This window comes from Microtus oregoni, unplaced genomic scaffold (assembly GCF_018167655.1).
Source record: "Microtus oregoni isolate MIOR12 unplaced genomic scaffold, Mior012 000017F_ref0000208, whole genome shotgun sequence".
Taxonomy (NCBI): Eukaryota; Metazoa; Chordata; class Mammalia; order Rodentia; family Cricetidae; genus Microtus; species Microtus oregoni.
In genome coordinates, this window is record NW_024543076.1 from 2240915 (window position 1) to 2264726 (window position 23812).

At 50.3% G+C, this 23812-nt stretch overlaps 1 protein-coding gene across 1 annotated transcript in view; it reads left to right on the forward strand.

Annotated features, from left to right (window-relative positions):
* Positions 1-23812, forward strand: part of Gabbr2 (gamma-aminobutyric acid type B receptor subunit 2) — a 343001-nt gene that overhangs the window by 277300 nt on the left and 41889 nt on the right. Inside the window, exons 12-13 of the mRNA XM_041667549.1 lie at positions 8191-8298; positions 15263-15385. Of these exons, the coding sequence (XP_041523483.1) occupies positions 8191-8298; positions 15263-15385 (231 nt within the window). The remainder of the gene's footprint in view (positions 1-8190; positions 8299-15262; positions 15386-23812) is intronic.

Here is a 23812-nt window from a genome sequence, read left to right on the forward strand (position 1 = left end):
TCCCAGCTGGGGTTTTCTGGGATTTGACCTGAATTCTTCAAGTGCTAATGACAGGCTAGGGAGCTAGGGAGCAAGGAAAGGGCCATCCCCACACTGGGGCTTTTTCCTTAATGAAGCCTGACATTCTATTCTGGGAGTCGCGCTCATTTGTGTGAGAGGAAGGTCGTCCTGGGAAGCCCGGGGAGGCGGCATGAATAAATCATGACGTGCTTTACAAATCGACCTGAGCCTGAGCTCCGGGCTGGGGAAATGACAGTTCTCTTGCCCAGAATTCCTTTATCAGCAGTGGGAACTGCGTGGAGCAAGCCCACGTGTGACTGTAGGAGAAACAGCCTCCTCCAGATTGAACCGGTTCAGCCCAAATGCATGACCAGGATCACTTCCAGAATAATTCCTTCTGTCGCTCAAGAAGAGGAGCTAGCTATTCTTGACAGCAGAGCCCAAATACCGACTGGGGGTGCGGGGAGGGGGGGTGCTTGTTCTATTGCAAGAAGCCTCCTTCCTCAACTCATTGATGTCAAGAGTTGGGCTCTATTCTATCTTGAGACCTACTGGCCGCTCCCAGTGCCCTCCCACCACCCTGAGCAAGCAAGGAGCAGGAAACAGGATGGAGAAAGGAGAATCAGGGCCTGAAATTTCACCTCACTTTTGTCATCTGTAAAATGGGCATGACAGCTCTCTCTCGTAGAGCAGGGACAAATGTGGGATACATGAGAGAGAGGAGTGGGAGGAAAGGCAGGCAACACAGTGTGTCACTTTTGTTATCAAACTTGGGGTCGCAGAGAATACCCCAGGAAGAACAGCCACCTGTTCTTAAGAATCAGTTAAAACAGTCAAGTTAATAGTAAAAAGCAGGAAAAGTGGACTTAGTTAATGTGGCCACATTGAAAAGAGGGACACAGAGATCCAGTGACACCTGCCAGCCAGTCTCCAGGGTGGTCCAGGAAGAGCAAGCAGATGGGCTGGGGCGACGGTGAAGCTGCTAAGAGCCCTGGCCGCTCTTGCAGAGCACCCCGGTTTGATCCACAATCCCGCACTGGTGGCTCACAACCACCCGTACTCTAGTTCCAGAAGATCCAATGGCCTTTTCCAGCCTCCGTGGGCACCTGCACACATATGGTTCCCATGCATACGTGTAGGCACACACATATACACTTAAAACAAAAGTAAATCTTTTCGGAAAAGGCTAGGTAGAGGCCCTGGGTACCACCCTCTGAGCACTCAAGGTGTGGTCCCTCCCATCACTGACCCTTCTCATTGCCAACATCAGCTGCAGTCTCATCCTGAGACACAGTCTGATAAGTTCTCAGGACTGTGTTAGATCTCTTTTCAGGAGGCAAGCTCTCTGGCTGAGGCCTTTTCCTTCTCCCAGCTTGAGATTCCAGGGGAAATTTCCACTTCTTGGGATCGGTGTTTCAATAGTCTGATGGAGAGGTTAAAGGACGTGTCTCTTTAGAATACCTTCATTTCTACTGATGATGAGATTATACTGATGACAACCTGGCCTCCAGGCCAGTGACATCCTCAAAGTCATCGGATGGATGAGGTGAACCCTGAAGTCAGCCTCCATCCTGAATATCTTTCCAGGGTCACCCTGTTCTGCCTCCCCACACGAGGTCCTTTTCCACCCTTCAGATCTTTATATAGGCAACTGAGATAGTACCTCAGCAAGAAGCTGTGATAACCCCAGGGTCAGGCCTCTACTCAGGAAGGCCATTAGCATCCATGCAGGGACAGTGTGAGCATGCATGTGTGCACACACACACACAGACACTGCTGCTGGGGAAGCAGCCACACGCAGCTCCCATCCCCCATCTTCCATCCTTTCTGGAATCTTCCCAGCCTTCAGTGCCACCTTCAGCAAGGCCTGCCCTGCAAGTAGCTCCAGCTCCATGGTGCTGTCTCCCTGGACACTGTCAGAAGTAGAGTCACCATAGCAACATGGCCCCTGTGGGCAGAGTCGCTGGGAGACGGATGCTGGGTGTGGGCAAGGCCCTGGTGTTGGGGGAAGGAAACCACAGTCTCTGGGATGACAAGCCCACCTGGCTCAGGAACCCCAACCCCAGCAGCTGGAAGGGGAGCCAGCCAGATGGCAGAAATGACAATTGCCGTCCTGTGAAGTGTAGGTAGGAACTGCAGCCAGGGCATGGAAAGTGATAGAACAATCCAGAGAGGGAGAGAGAGAGCCTGGTGGACAACAAGCCCTATAGGACCTGCCGCGCTCCCAGCCTCCGCAGCATGGCTGAGGATGGAAGCAAGCCAGCAGCTCTGTGTAGTGCGCGCGCGCGCGCGCACACACACACACACACACACACACACACACACACAAGCCCACTCCATGTCGGAATTCAACACCATCAACATTGCCCTACCCTGGTGCAGCCCCTCCCTCCAACCTGGAGGCAGGTCACCAGGCAAAACAGAACTAACCCCCCACCTGTCCTGAGAGCAAGCCCAGACCCCGCCCTGCAATACTTGACAAGGGTAAGGGTCCAAACACCAGGAGACTAAAAGGATGCATGCCGTGTGTCTTCTTCTCAAAAAACAAAAACAAGCAAACAAACAAAAAACACCCACATGGAATGTTCTTTTTTAATCTAGTACATGTATTCATTGCAGGGGGGGCACATGTGCCAAGACACACATGTGGAGGTCAGAGGACATTGTGGGATCCACTCTCTCCTACCTTGTGAGTTCCAGGAACCAGAGTCAGGCATCAGGCTTTCAGGGTCGCTTACCACTAAGCTGTCAACTGCATTTTACCAGGAAGAACAGGACAGCAAGACAGCTAAGTTCTGTCTGCCAAATGAGCATCCCAGATAAATGTTTGCCCGTTTGGATCTTAAAAAAAAAAAAAAAAAAATGTAGGAAAAGAAAAGAAAATCTACCCTTTATCATGTATATTTGAGCGGTTTTAGTGTGTGCATTCATTTCTAGTGTCTCCCCAGAGTATTTTAGAAAGGCCATTGGCCAATGTCTGTGTCCAAAACTCCACCACATGACTTCCTAGCTGTGTGACTTTGCCTTGGTTACCAACATCTCTGAACCTTTTTAGTTCACTCACTCCTCTGTGAAAGTGGGACTATACTAGGCTTTGGGATTTTTTGTTTGCTTGGTTGGTTGGAGTTTTGGTTTGGTTTGGTTTGGTTTGGTTTGATTTGGTTTGGTTTTTTGAGACAGGGTTTCTCTGTAGCTTTGGAGCCTGTCCTGGAACTAGCTCTTATAGACCAGGCTGGCCTCAAACTCACAGAGATCCGCCTACCTCTGCCTTCCAAGTGCTGGTATTAAAGGCATGACCACCACCACCCAGTAAGGCTTGTAAGGGTTAAATGAGAGCATGTATTAAAGCTATAGGTCCGGGATGCTTGTGAATGAATGAATGGCAGGGCGAATCACTTATGAATGAGTGATAGACTGTTAGGATTACAGTGGTCACTTCTAGAAGGCAGAGTGAATGGATGAAGAGCTGGAAATGTGGGGTGGGTGCTGGGAGTTTTGGCGCAGGTGTTTCCATGGCAACTCTGACCCGCTATGGCCTTGCTCTGCTAGAACTGGAATAGAGACAAGCCAAGCTGCAGTGAGCCTCTGCCACCTGCAGTGTGGAGGGCCCGGGGGGCAGGCCACAGGACAGTAAGAGTGAAGCAGTAGGGACCTCTGTGAATGCCCTCTCTCCGGGAATCCCTAGTCGCTGGACTCTAGTTAAAAGCCCATCCAGCCAGGGGCTGCTCAGTGAACTCTCAAGGAGCCAGACTCAGCATTGCAGCTCCCTCATTGGGACAGGAGAAGCCTGATTCACTGCCTCACTTAAAGCATACATGTGCATACAGACACATGCCCACCATGAACAGATTCTAGTGGATATCTGCAGGACTCCACACGGCAAGCCACAGGCGTTAAGGCTGCTTCCCCAGCACACACCTAAAGGAGCTGTAGTTCATAGGTCCCTGGGGCTGTGCTGTGCTGGATCCCTTGGGGACCAGGGATCCGGGGATCCTGGAAACCCAGAAATGTCATCCTCTGAACACCAGCCGTGGAAGCATAGGGGCTCGAGAATGGGAGACACTGGCTTGAGCCCCCTTCCTCAAGTCTCCTGGAGCAGAGCGGCCCTGTCCCAGTTCGCAGGGTTGAGTCCTGCGAGTGATCTTAGTGACCCCTTGTTTACAGGGAGCTGTGTGCTCAGCATGGGCAGCAGCTGGACAAAGGTGGGGCAGAGGAGCCTTCTTTGGGTCCTTCAAGAAATCCTGGATTTTTCTCTTAAATAAGGTAGAGGTTACCCAAGAAATCCCCACTTTGCCCCCTGGTAAATCCAAGCCTTATAGAATTAGTGAAATATTTTTGCTGAAAAGGGTTTGCTTGCTTGTTTTGTTCTGTGGGGTTTCCCTTTGGGGTAGCTGATCACCATCAATCTGTGAGTGGTGCCTGGAGATGAACAGGGGAGGGAGGGCGGGAAGGGGTTGGCGTGGTTCTCGGGGCTCTAACTTGGGTGACAAGTGTGTGGTGGCAAAACTCCCTGTGTCTGAGGAAGCAGCAGCTCAGAGAAGAGTGTGAAGCCTGGTTGTGAAACTGAGGGTTTCGTGGGACACCTCCTTGTCACTGAGGCCTCCTGTGACAGCAGCATGGAGCGCTTTAGAGCCCCGAGGAAGAGTCTAGGAGTCAAGATGACATCCAGGGACAGCCTTGGGTGGGCAGAGGAAGCCCCATCCTGAGCGGCTTCCATCTCACAGATAGAGGAAGAGAAAAGAAATGGATGTCCTCTCCAGCAGAGTCCCTCAGGGGTGAGCCAGCCTGCGGAGGCCACCCTGCTGGGATCATTCTGCTGTCCTTCTTGCTGCTCTGTTCTCTGCTGCTGGCTTGCCCTTATCGAGAATTTGCTGCAGATGGGATGGAAGAGCTGCTTGTTTGTGACACACAGAAGCCCTCGCAAGGACACAGAACTGCTCAGGCTGTTGGTCAGGCCATTATTATATTCAGCAGTCACAGCCCCAGCCCAGTGATTCACTGGGATTCCCACGCCTGAACATCCAGTCATAGTCACGGTTCTGATCAATTACCAAAACTAGCCAAGGCATAGACCCCTGAGAGCACATCCTGGGAAGACCTGGTGAGCATCCAGAACCTTCTCCAGGGACCTAAGACAAACAGGAGAGCTCCCAGGGCAATCCAAGGCCCAGCCACGTAAGTACCAGACCTGCAATCCACCCACATTCTAGGCAGAAAGAACACAGCTGCCTGGAATTATGAATAAAGCACAAATCACACCTTCTTTCAGATTGCTTAGGCATTGTGAGACCCTACATCACGGAGTGAATGGGTCCCCAAGTCCAAGTTGGCAGACGCCAGCATCTCCAGCAAGTGAAAAAGTGTCTGTGGGGCGCTCTCCCCGGGCGCCCTAGGCCTTCTCTGCTTCCAATTCACTGTAACACATTGCAGCTTCCAGATACCAGATTAAATTTCTCTCATCGAGTTTTAACTCACTTAATTTATGTTATTGAATCTTAATGAAATCGGCTCTCTCAGAAGAGACGAGTGGCCCCGGTAATGACGGCTTCAAAGAGAGCATGGGTCAAAAGGAGCGTGAGTAAGCCAGGCCCAGGGCAGTGGCACGTGGCCTCCAAATAAGGTCTTTGTTGGCCACAGAACAACAGAATGACATTGTTTCATCTTTTCCATACTTTAGTTTTTTAAAAAAAAATGAGGGGAGGATGGAAAAGGTGTGGAGAAAAATGTATAACTCAATTAAAACCAATAAAGTATTAAAAATGACATCGTTCTGTGTATGTTCACAATTAAGAGTTACTTTCCTGGGCTGGAGAGATGGCTCAGAGGTTAAGAGCATTGCCTGCTCTTCCAATGGTCCTGAGTTCATTTCCCAGCAACCACATGGTGGCTTGACAACCATCTGTAATGGGGTCTGGTGCCCTCTTCTGGCCTGCAGGGATACACACAGACAGAATATTGTATACATAATAAATAAATATTGTTTTTTTAAAAAAAATAGTTACTTTCCTTTTTTTTGCTTTATATCCTACTTTCATTTTTTTAGTAATTTATTTATCTTTATTTTATGTGCATTGGTGTGAAGGTGTCAGATTTCCTGGAAGAGGAGTTACAGTCAGTTGGGAGCTGTCCTGTGGGTGCTGGGAATTGAACCCGGGTCCTCTGGAGGAGCGGTCAGTACTCTCACCCACTGAGCCATCTCTCCAGTTCCTAAGAGTTACTTCGTAATAGCGTGGTCCTGGGTGGATGGTCACTTTCAAGCGTGTGGAGGCTGAGAGCTCTTTTTCTCTGTGCCATTTCAATCACCTGACAAAAACAGCTTAAGAAGGGAAGCGTTTACGCCGCCTCACAGTTTGAGGGTACAAACCTAATCAGAAAACTTCATCCCAGACACACCCAGGGGTTTGTTTCCATGGTGATTCTGATTCCCCCTCAAGTTGACAATTGAGATGAAAGGTCCTGATGCGTCAGACTTTCATCTCTGTGATGTTGGAGCTGGAAAAACAGCTCAAGGGATAGGAATGTCTTTGGGCTGACAGTTCCACTCTGCCCACCGTAGTAAGGAATGTGTGGCCCAACAGAGCAGCTCGCCCGCGTGGTGGGCAGGAAGCAGAGACAGAGAGAGCCAGGCACCAGGTCCACCTTTGAAGGCCAGTCACTAATGACCCACTTCCTCCGAGATCCTACCTCGTAAGGCTTCCACAACCTCCCCCAAATAGCACCAGCATTCAGCACTTGAGCCTGTAAGGACAGTGCAATCAAAGCATTCCAGAGAGCCCGGCAGAACTTGTCCTGGCTGGTGCCAGCTCCCGAGGGTAGACAAAGCTGACTTGAGTTAAGCAGACTGTCTAGATAGGAGAAAAAGACTGTCAGGGAGAGAAGGCCACTGTGGCTCACGGCGCTGAATTGGAGTTCTGGGGCTCCGGTGGGCCGGTGAGGAACTGTGTAAGTGTGGGCCTCTGTTTCCTCATTTATAAAGTAATTCCCTCACTCAACAGCTCCCAAGTCATCCTGGTTACTAGTAGTGTTAGCATCGTCCACACAGCCTCTGACCTCATGGTCCATGTTGAAGGACCAGATGCACCTTCAAATGTCTGGCTGAACGAATGCTGTGTGGGTGCCCCAGTGACTGTGACAGAGGACAGTGATGCTCTGAGTCATGGGAGGAACTCGGGTCTCAGTCCCCAGGCATCAGCTACTCCTCCCTCCATTTCTCCAGTTTCCTTAGCATCCTTGGGTTACAACACGGATGCTACACATCCACATTACAATGTAGGTGACAATGTGGCCATCTCCCACCCGAAAAAACCCTGTCACTCATTGCCCCCCTAATTTCCTACCTATTGAAGACTGCGTCCCCACTGTGCTGGGTCCCCACTCATATGTCGCATGCGTCTCTCAGCAGTGACTAGACTGCTGCTGACTTCCCTAGCTTAGGGATTGGCCTTGCCGTGTCCTCAGCCAATCGAGTGGGACTGGGACACCTGTGACCCACATCGCTGAAAAGGCAGAAGCAGGCACCAAGAATGGGGGTTAGACGCTGTACTGGGAAGCCAAGGTCCTGTGTGTTGGAGGCATCCAAGTCAGCCAGTGAAGGTAGCATCTGGCTGTCATTACAGTCCTGGCAGAAAGTGGACATCCTAGAGGCCCCCTGGTGGCCATCCGGTCTCAACCTCCAGAATCCCAGAGTGTAGGCTCCTTCAGACTGGCTGTTTCCATCAGTCATCAGCTAGGACTGGTAACCAAGGCACATCTCAGACTTGGGGAGCATGTCAGAGTCAGGCAGGACCTTAGTCCTGCTCCCCAAGGTCACTCAAAGCATGAGACTAGCACCACCCAAAGGAAGGGGAGAGGAAGGAGGAGGAGAGAGCAGAAGGGAAGATGTCTGGGTCTTCACCTCCCTAGTGAGCCCTCAGCGGTGCAGAGATTTCTGCTTCTTGCCAGTGGGTGGCGCCCTCTGAGCTAGGGTCCATTTGGAGGCAGGATTTGAACCTTTTTGATCTCTGCACCTAGTGCCCAGGACCTGATGAGTGCCCAATAGTATTAGCCATCTATGGAATCAGAATCCGACTGCAGGATGCTCAGGAGATCGCAACATGCATGGTAGTGTCTGTACCCAGCACCTAGGTTCCACTTGCTGGTTGGTCAGTCACCTGGGTGAGGTTAACTCTGCCGTGTTATCCTGGCTTCTAGGTCCGGACCTGGATTCTCACCGTGGGCTACACAACTGCCTTTGGGGCCATGTTTGCGAAGACCTGGAGGGTCCATGCCATCTTCAAAAATGTAAAAATGAAGAAAAAGGTAATGAGAGCTTCCACTTCATTTGGCTGTGTTCATTTGACTTTTCTTGTGTAAACAGGCATTAGGCGCCTACTGTGTGCAGGTACTGAGCAATTTGGTGGAGAGTCAAGAGAAATTCAGTTCCCACCTCCTGATGACAGCTTCCCCAGGAATCTGTTCACAAAGCCTTTGCAACTCACAGTGGCAGGAGATGTTTAGAGACATGTAGGGTGTTCTGGGAAGGCTTCATGTAAGAAGTGACACCCATGACCTGGGGGTAAGTGGGAGTCATCAGGCGACAAGGATGGGTGGGGACTGCATACCTGTAGAGGGAACACCTGATAATAGTGGAAGGGAATGGGTGCTCTAGGAGCTGAGAGGCTTGACATGGTCAGGATTTAGGCTTCACATGGACAGAAGAGGCTAGAGGAAAAGGCAGGGGTGACGTTAGGGAATCAAAACTGTGACTTAGGGCTCACGGGAACCTCTTTGAAAGAGGGGAGAGAAGCAGGGCTAGGCCCCTAACTTAATGGCAGGGCTTTCATAGCGTGCCTTAGAGGGCAGGAGCTCTGCCTCGAGGCGGGTAGAGGGCATTTGCCCCATGTTGTGGGTGACCATGATATCGACCAAGCATGACTGGGTGTCTGGCCATAGAGGAATCCCAATGCTGTTCTTTAAATTCCTGTTGTGGGCTTGCTGGTCGGGCGGAATTCAAGCAGGCACCGTCTCCTAAGCTGCCACTCCCTCTCCTGCCTGAGGCCTATGGCACCCTCACCCTCAGTGCCACCACCCCATCCCCACTGTCAGAGCCGCTTTCCAAGCTGAAGTCCCCACCCTGGAGGGACAGGACAGTCTGGACCCTGCCTACTCCCCACCCCCATCTGTCAGACACCCAGACCTCCTCAGACAGACACAGGCTACTCTTAGAAAGAGGGACAGAGGGACACACAGCACTGCCATCTCCCTGTGCTCCTCCAGCCTTCTGTGCCCACAGATCATGTGACAGTTCCCTTCTGTGAGATGGAAGTGGCTCAGCATCCCAGCCGTTTCTGGTCCTGGATGTGGATTTCAGTCCAGTGGGTGACTATGAACACAGGCCATCCAGCTCAGATCGCTTGAGCTCAAAGCTCCGAGGTTGTAGCTGAACATCAGTGTTTCTAGACTTTCTCGGGTGATACAGTTGTCCCTCTGCTTCCTTTTGGCACTGGGTACACACACACACACACACACACACACACACACACACACCACCCAAAACAACCAAATCCACAGGTGCTTGGTACCTTTGTATAAAATGGACCTTAAATCATCTCCACACTGTGTCCAGTAACTAATGCAATGCAAATGCTGTGTAAACATTGTTACACGGTATGGTTACAAATCATTGTAAGAGAAGACAGTTTGTATATTCTCAGTACAGATGCAAACACCAGGGGCCTGCTGCCTGGAGAACTGCCTTGGTTGGTGGAATCTGTGAATGTAGTGGTACAAATGAAGGAGGACTGTGCTGATCTACAGCCAAAGTAAAAGCCCTCTGGCTTGCCTTGGGGCTGTCCAGTGTGGGCTATCCTTGCCTCAGAGCCTTAGCGATGCAGGCTCTTGGGGCTAGGAAACCCTAAGGAAGCAGAGTGCTTGCATGGGGCCCAGGCTGCCATGCTTGCACCAGCCTTCCCCGGAGCTAAGGGGTGCCGACCCAGGCTCTCCTGCTATGCAGCTCCGCTTTGAGCTGCTCTATCACTAATGCAACCCAGCATTGATTCTGTGTGCAACTGGGGGGTTATCCACATTGTCACCTGCAGCCAAGAGCTGCCCACCATGTTCGTGGAGTGACTACAGAGAACACACCAACAGGCAGCAGCCCAATGAACATGTCATGAGAAGCTCGGGAGTTAGTGCTGCACACCCCTGAGGGGTGACAATGAGATGTGTCCAGGGACCTCAAGCTCTGGTCACATCTGACAGCATTGCCCCGTGCCGGAGCCCACAGCAGTATGCACTCCACTGAGAGAAAATTCGGCAGCCTGTTCACAGGAGGGGCTTCTTTGACACACAAGGCCCCCCTTTACTTTTTTTCTCATTCTTTATTCTTTTTTTAACTCTGTGGAGGTACCTTTCACTTTTTTTTCATTTTCTTTTTTTTTCTACCTTTTAAAAAGGTGATGCTGTGAGGGAGAGCGGACGCTAGGGTCCTTGGGGATACGACGTTAGACTCGGGAGTAGGCAGTAATTGTGTCCTTGGAGACCTGAAAGACACCTTTGGAGAAACCAGTGGGGAAAGTGACATCGAGAGTGTCAAGAGTCACAGACAGGAAGGGGACAATCTTCCTGGATAGGAATGAAGGTAGCTTTGCCCTCGGGGAGGAGACTGATGACATCAGGGGGTCCAATCATACAGAGTCACCGCCATCCAGTTAACCAGGCTAAACGGCCCACTTGAAAACAACTAAAATGAGAAACTGGATGTATTTTGCCACAGTTTTAAAAGCCAACAAAATCCAGGGCATGATGACTTCTGCCTGTAATCCCAACACTTGGGATGCTGAGGTGGGAGGATTGTCATGAGACCAAATCGAGTCTGGGCTAAATAGTAAGGTCAAGGCCAGCCTAAACTACAGAATGAGACCTTGTCTCAAAAATCAAACAAACCAAAAAAGCTAATATAACAAAACTAAACCTCATTGGAGCCACTGTTACCGCCCTTCAACATGATCTGGCTCCCCACAGCATGCTTGGCGGGCCAGTTGGAAGCCTGTTTCTCCTCTTTCCTGTACCCTTCTCCACCTGCTCAAGGAATCAGCTTTAAACTCAGAGCGATCCCTCTGAGGACATCACATCCTCTAGCTTTCCCACAACAAAACCAGTGCCCAGTTCTTGTCCCCAAAGACCACAGCACCTTACACTGTGTTTATATTCTGTGACCTTCACCACAATCCACCTCCAAAACACAAGCCGAAGGCGCACACCCATCCACCACCAGCCCCCATTCCCTCCTGCAGCCAGGGACCACCTTACACTGCCCCTCTAAATCTGACACCAGGAAGCCTCACGTGAATTGAATCACACAGTGTGTGTTTTGAATAATTGACCCGTTTTATTAGGCTTCTGCTGCGTTTGGATTCTGTTTTGAGGACCCCTTCGTTTTCCTCTAACAGCACGTACACTAGATTTTCAGAAGCATAAAGATGCAGTCGCATGCCTTTTTCATTACAGTCTTCTTACACCTCCCTTTCTCGCTGAACCCCCCCCCCGCTTCCCCCTTCCACCTGGGGCGGTGGGCCCTTCCCAAACATACGTGCAGGCTTCACCTCACATGCCCCTATTGTCACAGGCACTCAGGGAAGGGAGCCTATTAAGAGAGCATCGGCACACGGTGACTTCATGTTCCAAATTCGGCGTTTTCATAGCATGTTACTATTTTTCTAAAGACCAATCATAAAGTCTTACACGGAGAAACTCATGACAGCCTTCCTTCTGCCTCTTACGAAGCAAAGCAAAGTGTGGAAAGGAGGCAGCCGCCCAGGGAGGGAATTTTCTGTGCTGGGGCAGATGTTTTCTGAGAACGAATATATCTTAGCTCCATCCCCAACGAGATAACACAAGCAACGAAACATCTGAGGTCATTGTGCAGACAGTTGCCTGGCTCACCCAAAGAGCTGACTTCGGAGGGCTTCCAGCAGCTGCCTGGACAGTTCGGCTGTGAGAGACTGCAGGATGAGAGGGTGGGGTGAGGTGACACCAGCCCCCCATACTGCTTTTCCCAGGAAGGGGGCACTGTAGAGCAGAGTGTCAGCCCTGCTAAACCAGTCAGGACCAGACAAAAATCAGAAGTCAAGCCCCGTGTGATGGCACACACCTGTAATGTCAGCTCCTAGGAGGCTGAGGCAAGAGGATTCCAAATTCAAGGCCATTCTGGGCTACAGAACAAGCCTTCGTCTGGAAAAAAAATAAGGTTTTCTTCATTTTGTTCTTGTTTTTAAGCAATAAAAATGCTCCCCTTTTTAAACCAGAGGTCAGCCAGGTTTCTTCTGTAAAGAACCAGGTGGTAAATGCTTCAACCTTGTGGGCCCTGCTGTCTCATGTGTAGGGACTCTTCTCTGCCTGACAAATGAAGGCAGCTGGGGACAGATATGCCCATGGATAGGTGTGGTTACATTCCTATAAAACATTGCCTACAAAAGCAAGTGGTGGGCTTCCCAACTCCTGCTCAGAACAGCGGTGAGAGGTGACATTCACAAAAGACAGCCGGCTTCTGTTTCTGCGGAGCAGTCACCGTAAGCCAGACTTTGTGCAGCAAGTGTGAACTGGGAGCTTATCACACCGTGTCACAGACGGTGAAAGCGGCTCAGAAGGGCAGGGCCATATCCAAGATCGCAACTAGTTAGTCCATGTCCGACTTAGATCTAGAAGCAAATACTTGGTCACTGCTGGTGCCTTGATGCCATGTAGAGAGAATGTGGCACTGTGACACACTAGTTCAGACAGGCAACAGGTGATGAAGTCATGAGCGTTAGCAGACAGGCAGCAAGCAGGCGATGATGTCATGAGCATTAGCAGGCAGGCAGCAGGTGATGATGTCATGAGCGTTGGCAGACAGGCAGCAGGTGATGATGTCATGAGTGTTGGCAGACAGGCAGCAGGTGATGAAGTCATGAGTGTTGGCAGACAGGCAGCAGGTGATGATGTCATGAGCGTTGGCAGACAGGCAGCAAGCAGGTGATGATGTCATGAGCGTTGGCAGACAGGCAGCAGGTGATGATGTCATGAACGTTGGCAGACAGGCAGCAGGTGATGATATCATGAGCGTTCCCAGAACCCAGAGGGTTGAGTTAGCTACTAAGAGAAATCTAAAAAGGAAGGAAGAGAGAAATCTTGAGCACTGAGAGGTATTCTCTGGGGCTCTGCGTGCAGCCAGGGTGGCACCATGCCTGTTCTCTCCTCTGTTTCCATTTCTTGGGATGGTTTTGAATCATTTTCTTTGTTACTCTGTGGTATGTGCAGGTAGATTTGTTTAATATTTCACTGTTAGTCTTCCTCACTATAATGCTGTAGACAGAAGTTTGTGTCCCACTGGGTCCTACAGCCATTCAGTCCCAAAGAAACACACAGAGGCTTATATTAATTATAGACTGTTTGGCCTATTAGCTCAGGCTTATTATTAAGTAGCTCTTATAACTTAAATTAACCTAAATTCCTGTCTATGTTTAGCCAAGTGGCTTGGAACTTTTTCTCAGTGAGGCATTCTCGTCTTGCTTCCTCTGTGTCTGACTGGTGACTGTGTTTCTGCTTTTCCTCTTCCCAGAATTCTCCAAGTCTGGCCACCCCACCTATACTTCCCACCTGGCTACTGGCCAATCAGCATTTTATTAAACCAATACAAGTGACAAATCTTTACAGTGTACAAGAACATTATCCCACAGCATAATGCATTTATAATTTCCAAACAGAAATTATAATGTCGTCTTCCCCTACCCTCAGGGTCTTTCCACCACATGTCCCCCTTAGATTGATAGCATTGTCTACTAGAGCTGAGGTGTCATATCACACTTTGCCCTTAGGTGTCACAGTCCTACATACAAACACAGCATCACTAATAATCAAACCCAGAACAATGGTAGCCAGGTACCATTCCTTGGGCATCTTGTCTAAGCAAACCCCACAATAAGTGCTTTCCACATTTCATCTCACTTGATTCTAATGCCAACTATGTTACTTGGGGGTCAGTGACCCCCTTTATTAAAGAAGAAACAGAAGCCCAATAAAGAAGCATTTGGCAGCACCTGGGGTTAAGATGAGGTCTTTGTTCATTCCTCTATGCCATCCTCAGAGGATGAAACATGAGCCTCCTTCCTCCCCTCTGTCCCTCTGGCTGTCACTACTCAAGCAGCATAAAGGGGAGCCAGGATTACACCCAGACCCCACTGCCTGGTGTCATCACCAGCTTCCTCCTTGAGCCTTGGAGGGGGGGGGGGATTTGCCCTCTGCACCAATGAGAGGCATCCTTGGTCGTCTAAGGTCAGCTGAGCTCGCACAATGTGTGCCAGAGGCATGGGGTCCTGGGAAACTGCTTGGGTTCCACTAGTGGGAAAGTGGGGAGCACCCTGGAAAGTGCATGCACCACTGCTTCCAGCACAGAGAGCAGAGGCTCCTTCCTGCCATTCCTGAACCTCAGGTTCCTGAGACACTTTCTCAAGCCTGGTACAGAGTTGCTGGCTCCCCAGAGGGCAAAGGTTAGGCCACGTTCCCACAAAGCCTCAGCAGCTGGGGCTAGGGTAATGCCCCGGTAAAACTATTCTTGTGAATTTGATCAGCAGCACTTGTTGTTTGTTTGTTTGTTTATTTGTTTGTTCTTATTTGGCAATGGTGAGGCTCCCCAGTTATTATTTCCTCCTTGAAAAGGGGCCTTAATCCCTAGAAGTCGGAGCTGGCGATGTTTCTCGAGCTTATGTCCCAGCTTTGTTTATTTTCCCATTAGTCTTTTCCAGATGGACTTCATCGTGTTAGCTTTTATTTATGTGGTGGCTGGGGGGGAGGGGGGGACCTGCAGTCAGTGAAATACACTGGTCACTGCCAAGGTTTGTCCCCCAGATCCCTCCCTGTTAGCAGATGGAAAGTGGAGTGGAGGCAGGAGGATCAGAAGTTCAAACCCACTCCTGGCAACATAGGGAGTTGGAAGCCAGCCTAGGCTGTGGGAGAGTATGTCAGGAGGAGGAAGGGGGGTCTAGGAGGAGAGAAGGGGGAAAGGAGGGAGAATGAGAAAGAGGAAGTGAGGAAGAGGAGAAAATAGTTTGCCAGACTGTAACAACTGGTGTTTCACACTGAAGACCTAGAGGATGGAAACCGCTATTGAGCAGAGACTAAAAGTGGCCAGACTCCAGCAAGTCCAGGTGTGTTCAGGTGCTGGTCATCCTCAGGAAAGACCTGGGCTGCCAAGCAATGACTGAGCTGAGCTCTCATATCTGCCTCCCTTTGCTCTTTCCCTCTGCAGATCATCAAAGACCAGAAGCTGCTTGTAATTGTGGGGGGCATGCTACTGATCGACCTGTGCATCCTGATCTGTTGGCAGGCTGTGGACCCCCTGCGGAGGACGGTGGAGAGGTACAGCATGGAGGTGAGAGGTCAATGCAGGAGGGGGGCAGGAGGCACCACGGGCACTTCCGGACATGACGGTGTTGGGCTCTGCACTGCGTGGTTTCCTCCGCAATTCAACTCTGCCTCCTTCTGTTTGAGGCATGTGTTATTTCAGGAGGGGCAAATCGAAGGTAGCATGGAACAACTTAATATTATACTAATAAATGCAGGATGAAGGGGAAAGGTTGGGCTACTTGAAGGAGTCTGTTGTCATAACCAGGGAAGCACCCGTGTATCTGCTCATTTGCGTGAGAGATTACCCTGCCTGTGTCCCACCTTTGAGCAGGGACACACACTCGGAGAGCTTGTGCTTACCATATGATAGCCAAGGGCACTGAGCAATGAAGTTCTTTCCACACATTCCATATTGGTTGTTAAGATAAAGAGCCTTACAGAAAAGTCTCGTGACTTATCCATTGTGAGCCAGGCATGGCAGCCCAGGTTTGTAATCCCAGCACAACAGAGGGGAAGGCAGGGGCATCGAAGGTCAAGACCAACCCAGGCTATATATGGTAGACCCTTTTTCGCTGTAGGTACACAGAGGTTTTAATTGTCTTGCTCGAAGCCTTCCGCTGATCATTGTGAGGTGCCCCAGTTTGGGGAGCCTGAGTCCCCTGGTGTCTGCTGGCTCTCTCCTCACACACGTCAGCTTGGCTTTGTGGGGTTCTGGCTGGCAGGTGGTATTTACTGTCATTTCAGTATAGGAAAATTCCAAAAGCCCCTGAGAGTCTCCACACTCCCTGCTCCGTTATCAGGGGAATCGCTTTTTACAAAATGTCATGTGTCTTCTTAAACTAAACCAGAAGTGGTGGTTCTATGAGCTAGGGACAGGGGTGTATGTCCTTCAGGCATATAAGATGCGCAGCCACGCTTAGGTGAAAGTGGACCGGGACTTTCTTCAAGCCAGTGAGGAGTCGTGCAATCAGAATGTCATTTAGGAAAGAGACTGGAGACCGACCGTACCACTCTGCACGCTCCCTGGAAAAGTGCAGGAGTGACAGGTGGGCCAATACCAGATGTGTTTGTGGGTCAGAGGGACAGCATCAGGGCACCCAGTCAGACAGGTTCTTCCACACCTGTATGGAGGTACATCTGGTATCTCAGGCACTCCGTCAGGCATAACTAACAAAAGAACATGGTCCACCCACTCAGTGCCCTAGGGGATCCCTCATCCACCCTCTGTGTCCTTGAACCCTTGGATAAGTTCTTTACAGTTGCACTATTGCCTTGGAGCTTTGATCACCAGCCATGCATCTTGTGAAAATGGAAGGAGCAAGGTGTGTCCATCCAGTCCCACAGAGGATGGCTCTGCCACCGGCCAGGGAAGACAGAGGGCCCAGGAAAGTAGGGGAGGGGGCTAAAGAAAATGAGGCTAGAGAGCCCAGGGCAGGCTTGCGCTGGGGCAGGTCACTGGAGACCAGGTTTGGGGTGTCCCAAAGACCCGAAGGCTGCATCGTTCCCTGTGTCTGCGGTGGAGTGAGGATGATCCAGAGGTCCTAGGACTGAGGCTGGGGCAGAGACAAGCATGCAGGATTGGAGTCAGCCCAAGCGGCAGAATTTGGAAACGGGAAGTGTGTCCTCAGTATCGTTCAAATGGAATCTTTCTCATGCCACCTGCCCTGTGGCTGATGGTTTGCTTGCTGGGGTCTTTCTGCCTCCTGCCTGTCTACTGTCAGTGGCTTCGCTGCATTTAGACCTGCTAGATTAGTGTTCCAAGCAGTCAGCACAGATGAGGAAACTGAGTCTGGGAGGAATAGAATGCTACCCAGGGCCATCCAGTTTGTCCAAGACAAAAGTCCAGACTGACTCTGTTTTCACCCTCTGACCCTCCTACCCCTCCCCCCACCCCACCCCCGCCCTGGGTACCTGTTGAAACTTTTCTCACACCTCTTCCTGGGACATTCCTCTTTTTCCGCTCTGATTTGGGGCTTGCCCGGCTGCTCTGTTGCCATGGTAGCAGAACCCTTTGATGTGTCAAGCCACTGCAGGGTCCCTATAGTTTCCCTGGAAGGATACTAAGCTGTCCAGAGGTTTCTCCCAGACTGCCTGCCAGGTACAGCACAATGCAGTGGTGAAACAATGTATCCAGGCAGCGGGGTGCTAAGGGCTCCTCGCAGGGGCAGGATTTTCAGGTCAGCCGGGGAAGGAACTCTGGGCTGAAGGGAATTAGTTGATTGAAGGTCTTTGTGGTCTGTCCCTTCCCCCACCCCCACCCCAAAAGCATTTCGGTTTGCTCTGAGCACTCTTATACCATTATGATCCAAGCTCTCATGAGGGTCCTGCCCCCTTCTGGGACCTTCTCTACCCAAATAAACGGTTTGAACGTCAGCAGCAACGTCATTTATTACAAGGCCCTGTCGCTGACTTCCCTGGCCCTACCTGACCTCCCCAGCCTCTCTGAACTCTCCTCAAACTCTGCCAACACGCAGCCTCAACACTGGCCTCCTAGGACATGATCACAACAGTTGACCTAGCCCCGAACTGCCCAGTCCAGCACCCAAGGACATCTTCCATAGGGACACAGGATTCAAAGCTAGCAGCCTTGGTCTCACAATAGCCGCAGGCTACTTACTGTGTTGGGAGTGGACTAAACTCACACGCCCACCTACACAGTCCCTTCAGGTTGCACTAAGGAAGAAGCCAAAGGACGAACAGCTGGAGAGTGACAGGGTTGGCCCCGTGAGCACGTCTTCCCCAGAGACTGCACGTAGGGTCCAAGAAGATGAAACACCCCACAGCCCTCCAGAGAGCAGCCTGATTCCTGTCCGCCTTCATTTTTCTGTAATAAATATTGATATCTCACCTGTCACATGCCAGGAACCATGCTAAACATGTTATAAATCAGAACTCACTTAATTTAAGCCTTGTAACAGAACTCTGAGAAGCGAGCTCATATTTTCCCGACTTTGAAGATGAGAAAACTATTATATGCACCGAAAGGTTCAGTGCCATGCCCAAAGTCACACAGACAGTGGGAGATGCAGGTTGGATTCCAACCAGGGTAGTCTGCCTTCAGTTACGTAGGCTGTCCCTGCTCAAAAGTAGAAAGGCTGCCTTGGGGTGGGGGGAGGGGAGGGAATCTGAATTCTTTCTTCCCTGCCTCATCCCCCCTTTCAAGACTGCACACACAATCCCTCAGGGCAGGCTGAGCATTTGACCTCTGTGCCCACCATCCAGCCCCTGACCTCCCTATGTGCCCCAGACTGACACAAATCATTGTTTGGGGCATCTATCCATTAGCTGGACTCCCTGGTAACTGAAGTGTGGCCGTGTCTTCAGGGACCATCACGGAGGCAGGGGAGATGGATACGTTTGTGTCTAACTCACAGTTCCCCTTGAACAGCATGCTGGGGAGTTCAAGGTGACGGGGTGCAGTGGGTGAGGGCAGAGATGGCCTCCTAGGTTGGGAAAGCTTCTTCGCTGAAGCTCAGAGACATGGCAGTGAAAGAGATGGGAAGGACCCAGGCAGGTGTACTGGGGAAGAAACAACTCATTGGGTTGGACAGGTACCGGGGGCATGGAGTCATGGGAGGATGTGTACGGTAGGTTGGTGGACACATTGGCCCCACCTCAGGCAATAGTTTGGCATGCACAGCCTATAGCCCAGTGAAGACATTTCAAGGGGACATCGAGAAAACCTCACATTGTACCTGAGGTACTCTCATGTGGGTGTTCAGGAGAACGTAGAGCTGAGAGCACCCGTTTGCCTCAGCAACACATATAGTACCCAAACAGCCGCTAGAGATATGCACCTCAGTGCAAATGCGCAGGAGCAGCCAGCGGGGTTGAGGAAATGGATTAGTGACAAGCTGCCTTATGAGCATGAATACCTGAATCCTGAGACCTGCATAGAAGCCAAGTGTAGTAACACGCTTCTTAAACCCAGCCCTGGGAGAGAAGAGATGTGTGGGCCCTGGAGCTTGCAGGTCAGCCTGGCTAGTTGAATTAGTTTCCTGCACGTTCAGTGAGAGACCTTGCCTCACAAAATAAGGTAGAAGATGACCCTCATCCACACACATATTCATGTGTGCTCACAAACACACACATGCAGGCATGCACGCATACACACACCCGCGCGCACACACATACCAGCAGTAGTAAGGCTTGGGTGAGATTTAAAGCATTTTTTTCACATACTTCAAGTTCAAAGATGGAAGCTATTTAATACTCTTTAAGGATCCATAAAAGTAGTGACATCATCTTAAGATAAAAGGCAGGCAATTGTTCATTTGAAATCCAAGATCAGAGTTACCTCTGGGTAGGGGTAAGAGGGTGTCATTGCAAAAGGCACACAGGCCCTGGGAGGTTCTGGCAAGGCCACTCTTTACCTTTTGCAGACGTATTTTATCTACTTTTCAGAAACGTGTGTGTGTGTGTGTGTGTGTGTGTGTGTGTGTGTGTGTATCAGTTTAGAATTCTTGGCACTTCATTAGATCGGTTTTAGGTTTCCAGAAAACTTTCACAAAAGTCCTGCATTGCTGTACCCTCCCGGGTGCTGCAATAGATATGTGGTCCTGTGTAGACATCCTCAACTTGGTACCTTGGAGAAGACTCTTTCTCACTGAAGCCCTAATGTACAATCCAATGAAGCCACTGTGGGCCTTGCTGCACATGTGATATCCTGTGGACCCTGTCACAGAATCACACTGCAGTCTCATGTCTTAACCACCCTCTGTTCCCTCCTTGACAGCGACTTGTCTACCCTTGCCTCTCCACAATGGCACACTGCTGGAATCAGCTTTCTGTTGCCAGCTTCTTCTGCATGGCAATATGCATTTCATTATGCATGTCTGTTCACAGCTCAAATTCTGTGGGTGACGAGCCTCTACTTCCCGTCTGGGCCACCTGCATCCTTCCCATCTCTGACAACCGTTTTAGTTGCTTCTAGACTTAGGCAGTCACAGCTAAAGCTGCTGTGAGGGTTTGTGGGCAGGTTTCTGTGCAGACCCAAGTTCACGTTCTCAGTGTTGCATCGGATCTTCTGGGTCTTGTGCCTCAAAATCTAAAACCAGTTTATTAATATCTGCAAAGTAGCTTTCTGCATTTACAGTTGTCGAATACAGCACTAAACCCATTGATCAAGCTGGGAGGCACTGACATCAACTGAGGTTAGATCTTTTGTCCATAAACATGAAACACAACCTCTCCGTTTCTTCAGAATGTCTTTAGCCTTTTCATCCGTTGTCTAGTTCTTCATACAGATGTTGAAAACGAGTCAACACATCTCTGTCTACTGCATTGTACTGTTGTGCGGGATGTCTAATGTAAATGGTGCCGTGATTTTCATCCCAGTTTGCTGATATATAGAGTATAAGGAACACACACACACACACACACGAAAGCAACTACAGCAGCTAGAACTGTTCATTAGCACAGTTTTGTATTGACTCTATCGGGACATGCTATCTAGAAAACATTGCTGTCCGTGTTATACTTTTTTCCCCATTTCTAATCTGTATAACATTATTTTCTTTTTTTGAAGTATCACATTGGTTAGGGTTTCTGCTGCAATACATTAAATAGAGTGGATTTTTTTATAACTTAAAAAAACAATGAAATAGTTTTGATGGTAAAGTTGAAACTGCCTTTGGGAAGTAATAAGAGAATAAATAATTACATAGGCAAGAGCCGAGTGTCCGTGTAGGGCTGGCGGTCAGAGGCAGAGCTGTCCACAGGCAGGATGTCAGAACTGCACCACCCAGAGAGGATGTAGAGAAGGAGGATGTCTCCAGAGCGAGGCACAGGCTGGCGGGTGTCCCAGGCGCGTGCTGAGGGCTCCTTGTGACGTCTCCGCCACACCTCTGCCTGCGCAGTCATGGGAAGAGTCCTTGTTTCTGCAATTCCTACACCAGAGGTGTTGATGAACCTGCCAAGGATGTTTGAAACGCTTGTAAAATATGATTTGGATTCTTGGCAGAAAGGAAAATAGCATTGTTTCAAGTTCCTTGCATTGCTAGTAATGATGGTGAGAGTGTAGAATATACAGTTCTGGACTTCAGGGAGACAGGTAGGGCGCAGACGAGACCTGAGAGAGGTCAACACACAGGTGACATCAAAGGCTCCATACAAAGACCTCAACTCAGGACATAGGGATGGAATGGAGTTGGGACCCAGGGGGGATCTAGGAACAGTGATGCTCAGCATCCAGGGATGTAGGCAGGAGACAACAAAGGACACCTGACAGGAGACTGAGGCGGATGGGAAGAAAATCACATGGGTTCAGTGCCTTGGAAACCAAAGGAAGAAAATGCTTCAAGAAGGAAGTTTTGATGAGCCATGCCAAGTGCTGCTTTTAGATCAAGTAAGATGAGGATCAAGAATTGACAGTGTGCATGTGTACACTCACTCATGCTCACACATACATACAGAGAGAGAGAGAGAGAGAGAGAGAGAGAGAGAGAGAGAGAGAATTTATTTTTTCATTGGAGAAAAATGGTTTGAAATGAATTTGCTATGAAGCTCAGCCTATAGCAACAATGTAGTAGCTGCCGCCCTGGACGGAAGGGTTTTTTCCCCTTCCCTCTGTGTCGAGCCGTTCATCCACCTGATCATCATAAAGGGGTTTTTGTTGTTGTTTCTCTTTCTTTTTATTTATTTAACACGTCTTTCACATCCTGCATCTTGATCCCATTTATTTCCCCGTCCCTTCGCAACTGCCCTCTGCCCCTACAACACCCCCCTTAAAATAAAATTTAAGAGAAAAAAAAGGAAAAAATTAAAAATCTCATCGTGGAAACTGTCGTGTGACACAGGGAGTCATGCAATAAACCCCTTTGTCCCCGTTGCAAGTAAGTGTTCCTGGCAAAGAATCATTGATCTTGTCTGGGGCCTCTGGTTTCTGTTACACCATCGATGCTGGGCCCTCACTGAGACTCTTCTTGGATATCCTGTTGTTGCCTGTGTTGTGGAGATCCTCCAGCTTTGGGTGTGCAGGTCAGGCACCTTCATGTGCTCCAGCAGATCATAGATGGGGTGGATATTGGGGCAGGCCGAGTCATAACTCTGGTTCTGGACCTGGGCAGCTGCAGCGTTGATCAGCCTGCTAGTTCTCCCCTGCTCTCACCAGCATTCCCCCTCCCCACTTATCTACCCCACTCCCCACCCCCACCCTACCCCATTCAGCCCCCTACTAATTCACTCTTACAGCAATGAGTGGAGTGGGGCCAGTTCTCTTGCTTTCCCGACCCCAGGGTCAACTCTCCCCCTTCAGGGCCAACTCTACTGTGTCGCCCAAGCAAGGTGCAGGGGCCACCCCACAGCTGGTGGGGTGCAGGGACAGCTCTCACACTCTTGTGGCCTCAAGCCTTGGTGGGCAGGAGTGGGAGATGGTTTTGATATGGAGAAACCCAATGGAAGCCCCTCACACTTGCTGAGTGTAGACATTGAGACAAGCCACTGGGGGCCACTGTCACAGCACCCTGAGGTCAACACCCAAGGTCTCCCCCAGTCTGCTTCCCTGGCAGGTTGCAATGAGAGAGAATTACACATGCTCCTGTCACCCATGGGAGCCATGTGTGGGGATGCATTTGCTGAAATGCTAGCCATCCCCATAGGCTGCCCAGTCACTCGCTACCTCAGGAGCTCCCTAGACTCGGGTGTCTGTGACTTTCTGGCCATTCTGGCGTAATCAGGTTAACAGATAGTTTGGCACACAGGGGTGCTTCAAACTTCCCTCCTGACTCTGTGGCCTTACCATTCTGTATTCGCAGAGGCAAACAGGGATTTGGGAGGGGGGGTAATGAGGGAACTGCACTTGGCTTTGAAATGAGTGACTTATACCAATAATGTTTCTATGGAAACAGATATTGGAAGAGGCAAACACATGGAATTTTAAGGAATTTTAACCCTTACCTTCTACCTCCCTCTACAGTTGTCTGGGTAAAGGAGGGGGGATCCACTCGGGAGCTTTCTGGTAACACCTGGGATCTTCACAAAGCTGACCAAGCCCCGCCTCTGGGTTCTTACTGTAAAGCAGACAGCGCCATGGCAGAGGAGGGAGAGTGCTGGCCAGCGGCTCCTTAAGCTGCCCACAGCCTGGTGGCCCATGGCTTTTAAGGCTAAGATCACATTCTCCACGTGGCAGAGAGTCGCTGCTGAAGTGATAGCCCTGGACAGCAGGGCAGATCTCTGTCACACACACAGTCATCCTTACTAGCCAGGCCTAGGTCAGGGAGTGCATGGCTCAGGTTGCCTGGGTGAGTCCTCCCAGGGCAGCTGCCCCTTAGGAAGCTCTGAGTACACCATCCTCCATCAGAGACAGAAGTCTGCATTCTTCAAATAGGCCAGAGGCCTCTGGTGATGTGGGGATTGGCCTCCAGTCTCAGGGTGGTGACGCGATCCTTCCTCCAACCTGATTGGCTACTCCAACCTATGTGCTTCTTTCTCCTGGGCCTCTGTTCACGCCATA